At 51.1% G+C, this 14,352-nt stretch overlaps 1 protein-coding gene and 1 long non-coding RNA gene across 2 annotated transcripts in view; both read left to right on the top strand.

The window, feature by feature from the left end:
• The window catches only part of LOC146351847 (uncharacterized), a 1,244,848-nt gene that overhangs the window by 848,795 nt on the left and 381,701 nt on the right, over positions 1 to 14,352 (top strand). The gene's annotated exons all lie outside the window — the stretch shown is intronic.
• Positions 1 to 14,352, top strand: part of LOC146351852 (protein unc-13 homolog B-like) — a 133,309-nt gene that overhangs the window by 81,590 nt on the left and 37,367 nt on the right. Inside the window, exons 15-17 of the mRNA XM_084832762.1 lie at positions 1,144 to 1,278; positions 1,947 to 2,080; positions 3,154 to 3,239. Coding sequence (XP_084688888.1) covers positions 1,144 to 1,278; positions 1,947 to 2,080; positions 3,154 to 3,239 — 355 coding nt within the window. The remainder of the gene's footprint in view (positions 1 to 1,143; positions 1,279 to 1,946; positions 2,081 to 3,153; positions 3,240 to 14,352) is intronic.

Genomic DNA, 14,352 nt, shown 5'->3' with positions numbered 1-14,352 from the left:
CCATTTCCTTCTCCAGTGGACCACATTTTGTCAGAACTCTCTGCCATGACCTGTCCGTCTTGGGTGGCCCTGCACGGCATAGCTTATGGCTTCACTGAGTTACGCAAGCCCCTTCGCCACAACAAGGCAGTGATCCATGAAGGGGTCAAACTTTGCCCCCCTCCAAAAGCTCACTTTAAAGTACTGGAATAAGCTATTGGATGCAGATAGAATTCTCCATTCACTGGAAATGCCACTGCAAGTTTTCTACAGCCCCTTCTCCTCCACACCTGTGAAGCAGGCCAAGAGTTTTCCCCAAACAAAGAGGAAGGGAAACCAGACGTGGTAAATGCGTCTGTGGGGTGTTGCTGTGGACACATCTCCAGAGTGGCAGGAGTGCTTTAGGGCCCTCCACTGAAGTTGCAGTGAAGGACTGAAGGCACCTGCAGTGGGGCACCACGGCTGCTTGTGGACCAGCTGGTGGCAGATCTGAGCTGCTGCGAGAGACTCCCCAGCTGTGTGACGGCCAGGGCACCCTTTCTGTGCCAAAGTAGCGCGGAGTTCATTCACAGAGAGCGAGACTGGCGCTGCAGTGCATGGAGCTGCCTTGCACGGTGCCAGTCTGTTCATCCATCAAGACCAGTACTGCCTGCTTTGCCTGGCTGTCGCTCTCCAAAATCCCAGGCAGAGATCTTTCCCGGCACTGGTGCCTAGGATCCTTGCTCCACTGCTCAAAGGGACGGGCAGATGGACTCTCCTGTGGTTGCGGAGGAGGGCGGAGCCTTCTGCAGCTGTGGATAAGCCACTGTGTGCCCCTCCCCTGTCTGGACTTGGCACCTGGGCGCTCTCCATGCATCTTAGAGGTGAAATCTAAGGAGGTGCTGATTCTGTCTGGGTGTGGCAGCCACTCTGGGTTGCTTTGGTTAGTATCCACCCTCCAAAGTGTGGCTGGAAGGAAACAGGGAGGAGCGCAGTGCATACTGTGGAGCAGTCTGTAGCAGACAGTCTCCGCAGCCCACAAAGCATCACACAGACCTCTATACAGAGGCAGTTGGAAGACAGAGGCTGAGGCTTCTTGTCTAGCAACCTGGCCGCTGGATGGAGATCTGAGGTCCGTTATGTGCTGCTGCTGGTCCCCACTTCCTGTCTTGCCTTCCTTTCCAGGTTCAGGAACTGCAAAGCCCCCCTCGTGCCAGCCAGGTGGTGAAGGATTGTGTCAAAGCCTGTCTCAATTCAACCTATGAATACATCTTCAACAATTGCCAAGAGTTATACAGCCGCGAATACCAGACAGACCCTGTGAGTGTCTGATGCATGGGGGATGGGGACACTCCTGCCAGGTTGCGTTGAGTTGGGATATACATTCTCAACAGAGAGTGAATAAAGGAATCGTGGGCACCCTGCCAGCAGCCCAGCCTGAACCTTCTTCTTTAAGGCAATGGTAGTATGTATGGCATGAGTACAGGGCAACCTTTGATCCTGGCAGAGAAGGAGGAAAAGGGCCACTGCCCTGCAGAAAGGGAATGGCTTTGTGAGCTGCTGTTAGGGGATGGGCAGATTAGAGGAATTCGGGTTCACCCCACTTTTGCTGTTTGCCTGTTTATGGACGTTCCATCTTGCTGATATGGTAACATGCTTTTTAAAGAGATGTGTACAGAATTCTGCCTCAGACAGAAGGAGGTTTTATGAGTTGGTGCAAGGGCTGCCTTTTACTCTGGTTTCCCTTGCTTTAGGCAGTGAATAGCTGCTTAGAGCAGCTCCGAGCACAGTTGCTGCCCTGTATGCTGAAAAGTGGGACTGCCAATGTCCCTGGCATCGGCCACCTGTTTTCCCGATTTGCTGTAATGGCACGTTGTCACCCTTGCCATGGCCTGGCAGCATTTGCAGCCCACTTTCCAGCGTGGGTGGCAGCTGCTGCCACGCTTGCTAGCTGCTGCTTGTGTCCTGCGCTTCTTGTGTGCCTTTAGAACAAAGCACAGGACGTGCCCCCAGAGGAGCAAGGCCCCAGTAACAAGAACCTGGACTTCTGGCCCAAGCTCATCACCCTAATCGTCTCCATCATCGAAGAGGATAAGAACTCTTACGCCCCCATCCTGAACCAGTAAGAAGCCCTCTGGATTTGCTGCCCGTCTTGCTAGAAGTAGACGCCACGGGTCTATTGAGTTCATTTTGTCTGTCTTTTTCATTGTGTCCTTGTCTGGAACATTTATACTGTCTGTCTTTCCATCTTGTCTGTCTCTTAAAAAAAACACACAACAACTCTGTAATTGCGATGGTGGCGTTTCGATGATGTTCACATTCATGCACCTTGATCATTAGAGCCCTGAGGTCAGATACACACCTGACAAGTGGGGTGAGAGCAGCTCCTCTTCTTGCTTGTGTTCTGGGGTACCCTTTGTTCTCTGCATGTGCATGCATGAGAGCTCTACCTGACTCTTGGGCTCAGAGGGTGGCTGCATGTGTATGTTGGAGCATGGAAGCTGAATAGCAAGCATATGACAAAGTCAGATTGCCGAGGGGTCAAGAGGGGATGGGAATCTGGTACGAGAGGATTTCGCCAGTGGTCACTCAGTCATCCCAGGAATTTGTGTTACAAATCAGAAAACATAAGAGGCCAAAAGGTTGTGGGATACTGCAGAATTGCTCTTTGCTGCTCTTTCTGAGAATGAGACATGATAATAAAGCCCCCTTTTGTGCAAATTGTATACCCACTTCAATGAGCAGTGTTCAAGAGCTGAGGTGACTTGCACTTGGCAGTTTTTGTTGAAGTGGCTTCCTGGGAGAAACAAGGTGGGCATTTCAGGCAGAATCTTGGATCCTTCAGAGCACATCCAGCAATGTGGCCCCTTGGCCTTGTCTCTGCCCTCTTGGATTTCTCTGAACAGGTGCTGCACCTGCATGGAAGAACTGAAATTGCTCCCACATTGCTTGTTTCAGCCAAGATCCTGATCCACCTGGTCAGAACCCAGCCAGATAAGATGGGAAGCTTTCTTGGTTGGAAACTGCAAGATCTTAAATGATATTTTAAACATTAAGAGTCCCGCCCAGCCCATCCTGAGCACAGCATACAGCTAGCACTTTCTTTTCTTTCCCCAGAAGGATGTACTTGTTTATCCTTGAGCCTAATGACAATTCCCCCAGATTCTTATGCTTCTGTCCATTTCTTCCATTTAGATTTCCGCAAGAGCTTGCTGTTGGAAAGATCAGTGCTGAAGTCATGTGGAATCTCTTTGCTCAGGATATGAAATACGCCATGGAAGGTAAGCCGCTCTTGGTGTTTCTCACCAGTCCAGGGGGGTGGGGGGTTGTTTGCTGTTTCTGCCATTTGCACAGATAAATATTTTACAGTATGGAATAGCTTTGAAGCATGACAGAAAGTACTTGCCAAAGTACCTGCTCATAGTCACATTTACCCAGGAATTTAGTGGCTGGGTTCTAATTCATGTTGATATCCAGGAAGTCTCTCTCCTTCTTTCTCTTCTTTGCGATAATGGTGTGGTGTCTTCCGCCTTCCATGCCAGCTCGTCAGAGATTGGGGACTCAGGACCCTTACAACTGGAGACTATGCCCCCCCCCCCGTGTATTTTGTCCCCGGCGCTTGGTTCTCCCTGCTGTTGCAGAGGGCAGAAGCAGACACAGTCATCAAGCTCCTGCCAAGGAAACCTTTTGGAACCTGTGCCAAGGTTGTAATTAATGGGCCTTCTAAAAAAATTGCACTGATTTTAAAAAAAAACTCTTAAATTGGTTGCTCTCCTTGTTCTCTTTTCAAAATCTAGATACTCTGATCTGGAGGTTGATCATGATCTATACAGGGTGTACAGGGTGTGATCTATGTTTTAAGATGTTGTTTCAGGTTATTAGTTATAACTTTGGGCTTGACAGCTTGAAAAGAGGCAGAGAGCACGCACACACGCCACCTTTCCCGGGATTTTGTCCTCCCACGGCCGCTGTTCACTTGCGCTGAGTAATGGCGCTTCCCCTTAGGAGCACCTCTGCAAGTTGCAGTGTGTCTTGAGTGTGCCTGTTCCGTCTCCTGTACAGGATGAGTCTGTTTTTTGAGGAATAAAAGCCATCTCTTTGTGCTTCTAACGATTTCCGTGGTGTGCTGTTTGTCTTGCAACCTGGTTCATCTCTTAAGTTCTGGATAAAATGAGCTCCCTCGAGGCATCATGTGGTAAGAGACTTCCCTTTGGTACACCTAGATGTGAGTCACTAAACACCTCCCCTCCTAGTGAGAAGAGTAGTGCATATCCTTCCCCTGGAGCAGCATTCAGTCTTAACAGATGTAGAATGCAAAGGTTTTGTTGCCTGCATCAGAGGCTGGTTTGCCAAGACAGGTGCAGCTGGAGGTTGGGCTCATGTCTAGTTTCAGGGAGAGCAGGCTGCTCCAAACATAAAAAGAGAGAAGATGGTTCTCTGGAAAAGTTAACTACAAGATGCTAGTTCCCCTCCATTTTCACTGGAAGTAGGACTGTTTTCCCACATGGCTGTCATTAATTGTTGCTTTTAATCTTCTGCGCTTCTTGCAAACTGCCTTGGCCGGCTTCAGAAAGGCAGTATAGGAAGACAGTAAATAAAGTAATGATGGAGGGGTGAAGCCACCTCCAGAAGCGGCCAGTGCTGGCTTTCCAAGTACTGGCTGGCAAGCTACAGCCTGTATCATTCTGAGGGCAGCCCCTCGGCTGGGTCCCAGGCACATCCATGGGGCAGGGAGGGGGGCGGTGGCTTTTGTCATTAGCCCACTCCAGAATGGCTCCATTTCCAGCTTTGTGGTTCTGGCTGCAGACCTTGGGACTACAGACCCCTGTGCCACCCATTCACGTTGGGGCTGAGTGCTTGCGTCTGCAGCAGCCATCAAGATCTTAGCTCTCCAGGGATTGCTGATAGTTAGCTGTTTTGACTCATAAGTCATAAGTTCTTGCTTGTGGCTTTTGCTTCTCCTGCCCAGCAGTGCAGCTTATTATGTGAAATGGTGCTGAAACTGGCCCCTTTTGTGGGAGAGTAAACAGTAAAACTTTGGAACTGGTCTGGAGGCTCAAAACTGGTCCACATTTTTGTGTAGATCTGTCCTAAACCAGATCTAGTGTGAGGAGCTTCCAGAGCACTGTTACTCTGGAGCAGCCCATTCAGATGGGATTTCCAGCAAACCCAGCAGATGGATGATGCCTTTCAAAAGCAGCAAAGGGTCCTTCTGAGAGTTGCCTTCTAGTGCAGCAGTTCTTGGGTGAGGAAGGAGACAAACACACGCATCTTGTAGGTGTCCCTTTGCAGCTTCTGAAATGGATCGAGGCCAAACTAGAGGGCAGGCTCTTTGGGCAGAGGCTTCTCAACGTCCCAAGTCAAGGGCGAAGTTCTGTGAAGGCTGACTTCTGTCTCTTCTCTGTCCCAAGCCTTTCCTGTCTTTCGCATAGTTCTCTTTTATGGTGGTAAGGGTCTTTTTTCTTCCTTTTTTCTAGTTTTGCTGATAGGAAATCCTTCCTCCCCTCTATAGACTTGTAGATGTAGATGGAAAACCCCAGAATTGATGCCTGGCCAGTGCAGCAAAGTTCTGCTTCAGCACCTTCATAGCCTTTTAATTGCAGGCAAATTGGTACCGAAGATGCAATTGTGCGCTCTCCCACTCAGTGGAAAATCCCAGCCTTCTGCTTCTCTGCTCTTCATATATTTTCTCACGCCACTTGTTCCCAGCTGCTAGATATTTATTTATTTATTTATTTATTTATTAAATTTATTAATCGCCCATCTGACTGGTCACCCAGCCACTCTGGGCGATGTACCATAAAACAATTTAAAACAATAAAATTTTACCATAAAATTTTTTTAAAAAAAAATACCCTAACCCACCCCAAATGCCTGCCTGAACAACCACGTTTTTAATGCACGACGGAAGCTCATTAAAGAGGGGGCATGACGGAGTTCCCTAGGGAGGGACTTCCACAGAGTGGGGGCCACCACAGAGAAGGCCCTCTCCCTCGTCCCCACCAGTCTAGCTGTCCTGGCTGATGGGACAGAGAGAAGGCCATCCGAGGCTGATCTTGTTAAGCGGCCTGTCTGGTGTTGCTGGAGGCGCTCCTTGAGATAGGCTGGGCCGGAACCATATAGGGTTTTAAAGGTCAAAACCAACACCTTGAATTTGGCCCGGAAAACAACTAGTAACCAGTGCAACTCCTTCAGCACTGGAGTGATGTGATCTCGCCGGCGGCTGCCTTTAATCAGGCGAGCCGCCGCGTTCTGTACCAGCTGCAGTTTCCGAACCGTCTTCAGGGGTAACCCCACGTAGAGCGCATTACAGTAGTCTAAACGAGAGGAGACCAGGGCATGTACTACCGATGGGAGCAGATGGTCGGGAAGGAAGGGGCGCAGCCGCCGTATCAGATGGAGTTGATACAGCGCTGTCCGGCTCACAGCTGACACCTGAGCCTCCATGGACAGCTGGGAGTCCAAAATGACCCCCAGGCTGCGGACCTGGTCTTTCAAGGGTAGCTGTACCCCATTCAACACCAGGTCAACATCCCCCAGCCTCCTCTTGTCTCCCACCAAAAGTACCTCGGTCTTGTCAGGGTTGAGCTTCAGCTTATTCCTCCCCATCCAGCCACTCACCGTCTCCAGACATTTGGACAGGGATTCTACGGCCAACCTTGGTGAAGATTTGAATGAGAGGTAGAGCTGCGTGTCATCCGCATATTGATGACACTGCACCCCAAACCTCCTGATGATAGCCCCCAGTGGCTTCACATAGATGTTAAATAGCATCGGGGAGAGGATGGAACCCTGTGGCACCCCACAAGTAAGTGGCCACGGGTCCGAAACCTCCTCTCCCAGTGCTACCCTCTGGTACCTGCCGGAGAGGAAGGACCGGAACCACCGCAATACAGTGTTTCCAATGCCCAACCCCTCCAGGCGGTCCAGGAGGATACCGTTGTCAACGGTATCAAAAGCCGCTGAGAGGTCGAGGAGAACAAGGAAGGAGCATTCACCCCTATCCAGAGCCCTCCTCATATCATCCACCAAGGCGACCAAGGCCGTTTCTGTCCCATGCCCAGGCCTGAAGCCCGACTGAAATGGGTCTAGATAATCAGTTTCTTCCAAGTGTGCCTTCAACTGCACCGCCACCACCCGCTCAATCACCTTGCCCAAAAATGGCAGATTTGAGACTGGGCGAAAGTTGTTCAGAACTTGAGGATCCAAGGAGGGCTTCTTTAAGAGCGGTCTTATCACTGCCTCCTTGAGGGCTGATGGCATCACTCCCTCCTCAAGGGAGGCGTTCACCACCGCCTTGATCCCCTCACCCAGTCTCTCTCTGCAGCTCATAATGAGCCAAGATGGGCAAGGATCAAGTAAGCAGGTGGTCGGCCTTACAGATGAAAGCACCTTGTCCACTTCATCAGGAGGAAGAAGCTGGAACCGATCCCACAAAACCGGTTTGCCACAGGCCGCCTCTTGCTCACTAACTGTATCCACAGTGTGCAGAGTAACACACCTAATCTGATCAATTTTATCTGCAAAGTGCCTTGCCAAAGCCTCACAGGAGGCCTTAGAATGCTCCAGTGGTTCCGGAGCCACAGGACCGACCAGGCTCCGGACCACTTGGAACAGCCTCCTGGGACAGCACTCTGCAGACGCGATGGAGGCAGCATAATATTCCTTTTTTGCTGCCTTCACCGCCATGTGATAGGCTGAAGATATAGCTCTAGCCCGTGTCTGATCGTCTTTGGAGCGAGACTTCCGCCACCGGCGCTCTAGCCGTCTCACCTCCGGTGATATGACCTTCTCCTGGCTTGTCCTCCTTCCAGAGAGCTCTGTTGTTGGAGCTATACTGCTTGGTCTTGTCGAAAGGAAGCCCTTTAGGGTCTGTGCTTTTCCTCAGCAGAAGTCCCGGGGAGGAGTGCCTGCTGCCTTATAAACATCCCCCTCTTCTTTCTGCAGACCTTCTTCCGTGCTCCTGGAGTTAACTTCTCCAGGATCAAGCGTAAACATCTTGGCAATTTCAAGGCCATCCTGCCCTTATACAAATCTATGGTGCGGCCACACTTGGAATCCTGTGTACAGTTCTGGACACTGCACCTAAAAAAGGGATATTGTAGAGTTTGAAAAAGTGCAGAAAAGGGCAACTAAGATGATCAAGGGGCTGGAGCAACTCCCCTGTGAAGAAAGGTTACAACTTCTGAGGATGTTTAGTTTAGAAAAGAAGAGAGTAAGCGGAGACATGATAGAGGTGTCCAAAATTATGCCTGGTGTGGAGAAAGTGGATAGGGGGGCATTTTTCTCCCTCTTTCAAAATACTAGAACCCAATGGGGACATCCCATGAAGCTGATTGGTGGGAGATTCAGGTCAGGTAAAAGGAAGGGCTTCTTCACACAGCACAGACTTAAATTCCAGACTTACGGAATTTGCTACCACAAGATACAGTGATGGGCACCAATTTGGATGGCTTTAAAAGGGAATTAGACAAATCCATGGAGGAGAAGATTATCGATGGCTACTAGTCCTGATGGCTGTATTCTACCTCCAGTATGCCTGTGTACACCAGTTGCTGGGGAATCATAGAATCATAGAATAGTAGGGTTGGAAGGGGCCTACAAGGCCATCGAGTCCAACCCCCTGCTCAATGCAGGAATCCAAGTCAGAGCATCCCTGACAGATGGCTGTCCAGCCTCGTCTTGAATGCCTCCAGTGTGGGAGAGCCCACCACCTCCCTAGGTCATTGGCTCCATTGTTGTGTTGCTCTGACAGTCAGGAAGATTTTCCGGATGTTCAGCCGGAATCTGGCTTCCTTTCACTTGATCCCATTATTCTGTGTCCTGTACTCTGGGATGACCGAGGAGAGATCCTGGCCTTCTTCTCTGTGACAACCTTTCAAGTACTTGAAGAGCGCTATCCTATCTCCCTTCAGTCTTCTCTTCTCAAGGCTAAACATGCCCAGTTCTTTCAGTCTCTCTTCATAGGGCTTTGTTTCCAGTCCCGTGATCATCTTTGTTGCCCTCCTCTGAACCCTCTCCAGTTTGTCTGCAACTGCATCCTTCTTCAAGTGTGGTTCCCAGAACTGGACACAGTCCTCCAGATGAGGCCTAACCAGTGCTAAGTAGAGGGGAACTAGTACTTCCCAGGATTTGGAAGCTATGCTTCTTTGAATGCAGCCCAAAAGAGCATTTGCCTTTTTTGCAGCCACATCATATTGTTGGCTCATATTCAGCTTGTGATCGACAACAATTCCAAGATCCTTCTTGCTTGTAGTGTGGTTGAGCCACGTATCCCCCATCTTGTAACTGTGCATTTGGTTTCTTTTTCCGAGGTGCAGAACTTGGCATTTATCCCTATTCAATGTTATTCTGTTGTTTTCTGCCCAGCGCTCCAGTCTATCCAGATCCCTTTGAATTTGTCTCTGTCTTCCAAAGTATTAGCTATCCCGCCCAATTTTGTGTCATCTGCAAATGTGATCAGCATTCTCTGTACCTCCTCCTCCAAGTCATTCATACAAATGTTGAAGAGCACTGGGCCCAGGACCGAGCCCTGCGCTACCCCGCTTGTTACCTCTCCCCAGTTGGAGAAGGTCCCATTGAGAAGCACTCTTTGAGTCTGCTTCTGTAGCCAACTGTGGATCCACCGGATCGTTGTTTCCTCTAGCCCACTTTGAGCTCGTTTGCTCATCAGGATATCAGGGGCACTTTCTCGAAAGCTTTGCTGAAGTCGAGGTATATGATGTGTACAGCATTCCCACGGTCCATAAGGGAGGTTACTTGATTAAAAAATGAGATCAGAACATGGGAAGAAAGGTGCTGTTGCCCTCTTGCCCTGTTTGTGGGCTTCCCATTGGCACATCTGGTTGGCCACCATGGCAACAGAATGCTGGACTAGGTGGACCTTGGTCTGATCAAGCCAGCTGTTCTTATGTTCTTAATTGCATTGGCCCTTAGCTGTTACCATCCATATCCTTAGCACTGCAGTATTTCTGGTGTGAATTCAGGCAGTTCTTTGGCAGCATTTTCAGAGCTGCTGGTATTTCCTGTCCAGTTTTGCAAGCCTCTGCTGGTGGCAAGAGGCTGAACAAGAGTGACTGCCCCACATGTCACCCAGTCTCATGGGGATGGTGTCAGGCCTGTCCCCAAGATGAGGTGCACCTTTCTCTCTCTCGTGCTCTCTAGCTAGAACAACTGGCATTTGCGCCGATGTGACTCTCTCTTTGCCCAGATACTTCGCAGTTTGCTAACTTGGTACAGCTGCCAGAGGCAGACAGAAGGCAGCTCTCCTTGCCCAGGTAGATGTGGGCGGATGTCTTTTTTCCCTTGGGGAAAGCCTCAAAGCCCTCCAGATGGGCTTTTGTTTTCAGTCTAGTTAGAACTGTTGTCATTACTGAGCAGGTGAGACACGTGCACACATTCATGCGCCCCCTCTCCCCAGAAGTAAGTCTGAATTGTTTGCCTTTGTCCTCCTTTCGTGCACAGAAAATCCCAGCTTTATTAAGTGGGGACACAGAAGGGTTCTTCATTTGCTTCCAATAAACCCCCTTTCAGCCATGCATTTCAAGGATCTCAGAATAGACTTGGAAATGGTTGGTAAAACAGACTGCCATTGGGGATTTCAGGGCAATTAAGTTGTACCTGGTCACTTTAATTTCTGCTGAAGGGAAAGAAAGGGCCACTCTGACCTACATTGCCAACTGTGGAAGCGCTACATGTTACTTCCTGCTTTCTTGTTGCCAAGAAAACACTCAGCTTGGTTCCTGGGAGGGTCTGTTCCTTTTTGGAGATGGCTCCACTTGCACAGTTAAAAGTAGAAGCTACCCGGCAAGTTTAGTTGGTTATAAACAGGATGCAGCCCAAGACTCAGGTTTTGGATACCTGGCAGTTCCGGAACGGTCTGGTGTTGTACTCTGTCCGAAGCTCAGCCAAAGTACCTGCTCAGTACTTGAACAAGAGGCAACCCAGGAACCCGTCGAGCTCTTCTCTGGAGGAAGGGGGAGATACGCTTGGGCTCCGGCAGCAGTCTACAGCTTGGGCCAGGCGTCAGCAAAACGCTTGCAAGACACCCTAGCGGGCTTTGTGCTTAGGGGCCAGCCATACCTGGGCGCCAGTTACTCACCCTTGTAAAGTGGGTGACCACTGAGGAACCAGTGATGAGCCACTGGCCTTTAGTGAGGAGGAACGAAACGTTCACTGCGCCCTTTGTCATCCTCTAAGTGAAGGGGGCCCCGACGCATTTATTTATTTATTATTAAATTTATTAATCGCCCATCTGGCTGGTCACCCAGCCACTCTGGGCGATGTACAACATACAATAAAAACAGTTTAAAACAATAAAATTCTACAATAAAAACGTTTTCTAAAACACCCTAGCCCACCCAAAATGCCTGCCTGAACAACAACGTTTTTAATGCATGACGGAAGCTCATTAAAGAGGGGGCATGACGGAGTTCCCTAGGGAGGGAGTTCCACAGAGTGGGGGCCACCACAGAAAAGGCCCTCTCCCTCGTCCCCACCAGTCTAGCTGTCCTGGCTGATGGGACAGAGAGAAGGCCATCCGAGGCTGATCTTGTTAAGCGGCCTGTCTGGTGCTGCTGGAGGCGCTCCTTAAGATAGGCTGGGCCGGAACCTTTGGCCCAGAAAACAACTGGTAACCAGTGCAACTCCTTCAGCACTGGAGTGATGTGATCTCACCGGCAGCTGCCTTTAATCAGGCGAGCCGCCGCGTTCTGTACCAGCTGCAGTTTCCGAACCGTCTTCAGGGGTAACCCCACGTAGAGCGCATTACAGTAGTCTAAACGAGAGGAGACCAGGGCATGTACTACCAATGGGAGCAGATGGTCGGGAAGGAAGGGGCGCAGCCGCCGTATCAGATGGAGTTGATACAGCGCTGTCCGGCTCACAGCTGACACCTGAGCCTCCATGGACAGCTGGGAGTCCAGAATGACCCCCAGGCTGCAGACCTGGTCTTTCAAGGGTAGCCGTACCCCATTCAACACCAGGTCAACATCCCCCAGCCTCCTCTTGTCTCCCACCAAAAGTACCTCGGTCTTGTCAGGGTTCAGCTTCAGCCTATTCCTCCCCATCCAGCCACTCACGGTCTCCAGACATTTGGACAGGGATTCTACGGCCAACCTTGGTGAAGATTTAAACGAGAGGTAGAGCTGCGTGTCATCCGCATATTGATGACACTGCACCCCAAACCTCCTGATGATAGCCCCCAGCGGCTTCACATAGATGTTAAATAGCATCGGGGAGAGGATGGAACCCTGTAGCACCCCACAAGTAAGTGGCCATGGGTCTGAAACCTCCTCTCCCAGTGCTACCCTCTGGTACCTGCCGGAGAGGAAGGACCGGAACCACCGCAATACGGTGTCTCCAATGCCCAACCCCTCCAGGCGGTCCAGGAGGATACTGTGGTCAACGGTATCGAAAGCTGCTGAGAGGTCGAGGAGAACAAGGAAGGAGCATTCGCCCCTATCCAGAGCCCTCCTCATATCATCTACCAAGGCGACCAAGGCCGTTTCTGTCCCATGCCCAGGCCTGAAGCCCGACTGAAATGGGTCTAGATAATCAGTTTCTTCCAAGTGTGCCTTCAACTGCACCGCCACCACCCGCTCAATCACCTTGCCCAAAAATGGCAGATTTGAGACTGGGCGAAAGTTGTTCAGAACTTGAGGATCCAAGGAGGGCTTCTTTAAGAGCGGTCTTATCACTGCCTCCTTGAGGGCTGATGGCATCACTCCCTCCTCAAGGGAGGCGTTCACCACCGCCTTGATCCCCTCACCCAGTCTCTCTCTGCAGCTCATAATGAGCCAAGATGGGCAAAGATCAAGTAAGCAGGTGGTCGGCCGTACTGATGAAAGCACCTTGTCCACTTCATCAGGAGGAAGAAGCTGGAACCGATCCCACAAAACCGGTTTGCCACAGGCCGCCTCTTGCTCACTAACTGTATCCACAGCGTGCCGAGTAACACACCTAATCTGATCAATTTTATCTGCAAAGTGCCTTGCCAAGGTCTCACAGGAGGCCTTAGAATGCTCCAGTGGTTCCGGAGCCACAGGACCGACCAGGCTCCGGACCACTTGGAACAGCCTCCTGGGACAGCACTCTGCAGACGCGATGGAGGCAGCATAATATTCCTTTTTTGCTGCCTTCACCGCCACGTGATAGGCTGAAGATACAATTCTAGCCCGTGTCTGATCGTCTTTGGAGCGAGACTTCCGCCACCGGCGCTCTAGCCGTCTCACCTCCTGTTTCAGAGCTCGTAACCGCGGATTGAACCATGGTGCAGTCCGAGCCCTGTTCAGGGGGAGAGGGCGTTTCGGAGCCACCTGATCTAATGCCCCAGTGATTGCGGCATTCCAGCCACCCACCAGGGTCTCAACCGAGTGGCCGTTGGCATGCCCCAGAGAATCCCCAAGCGCGTTCAGGAATCCATTTGGATCCATAAGATGCCTGGGGCGGACCATTTTAATGGGTCCTCCACCCCTGCAGAGGGGTTGTGGAACCGAGAAGTCCAACGTCACCAGATAGTGATCTGACCATGACAAGGGGGTGGTGGATATACCCCCGACTTCCAGATCACTCCCCACTTCTCCAGAAACAAACACAAGGTCTAGTGCATGACCGGCTACATGGGTGGGCCCAGTTAGAATATGGTGCAGCTCCCAGGAGGCCATGGTCTCCATGAAGTCCCGAGGTGCTCCTGTGAGGATGGCCTCCGAATGTACGTTGAAGTCCCCCAACAACAGTAAGTTAGGGGACTGTACACGCACATCAGAGACCACCTCAAGCACCTCGGCCAGGGAGTCAGTCGTGCAGCGGGGTGGACGGTACACAAGCAGAATCCCCAGACTGCCCTTCGGGCCCATGAGAAAGCATGGCTCCTCTCGTGGCAGAATGCGTCTCCCAGCCCTGGGAGCATTTGCCCTCCACGTGCCCAGCACCGGTCATGTTGTGCGGGGCTTGCTGTCACTCACTCCAGGGTTCAGGACCCATCCGCAGCAGGTGGCAAAGTAGGAGTGGGGGGCTGGCAGCCAGCCAGTTGCTGTATGGCCTTGGGCTTCAGCAAGGGCCATACTCTAGCCTAAGGTGGGCTGCACCATTGGCATCACCCCCCTTCTCCAGTTTTGTGTAGGACTGTCTCTGAGGGAAAGGATGGGGAGGGTTAGGAAAAAGGAAATGTGGAGCAGGAGGACGATGAGCATAAGGAACTGCTCTCCTTTCGTTGCCACGGCAACCAGAAACTCTTCCCTTCTATTTCTGAAGTGCTGTGTGAAAAGTCAGCTCCAGGCTTCAACCTGCTGAACTTCGTTAGTCGGGTCCTGACTTGCTGAGATTTCGCGGGTCTGGGACACGTGTCGTGCGGCGCAGCAGGAGATGCGGCCCTGCGGATGTGCCGAGGCTCCA

Source organism: Heloderma suspectum, chromosome 2 (assembly GCF_057233095.1).
Source record: "Heloderma suspectum isolate Gila_16-S chromosome 2, 16-S_ref, whole genome shotgun sequence".
NCBI classification, from domain to species: Eukaryota; Metazoa; Chordata; class Lepidosauria; order Squamata; family Helodermatidae; genus Heloderma; species Heloderma suspectum.
The sequence above is the reverse complement of the archived record's forward strand: the minus strand, read 5'-3'. Positions and strand labels throughout refer to the sequence as shown.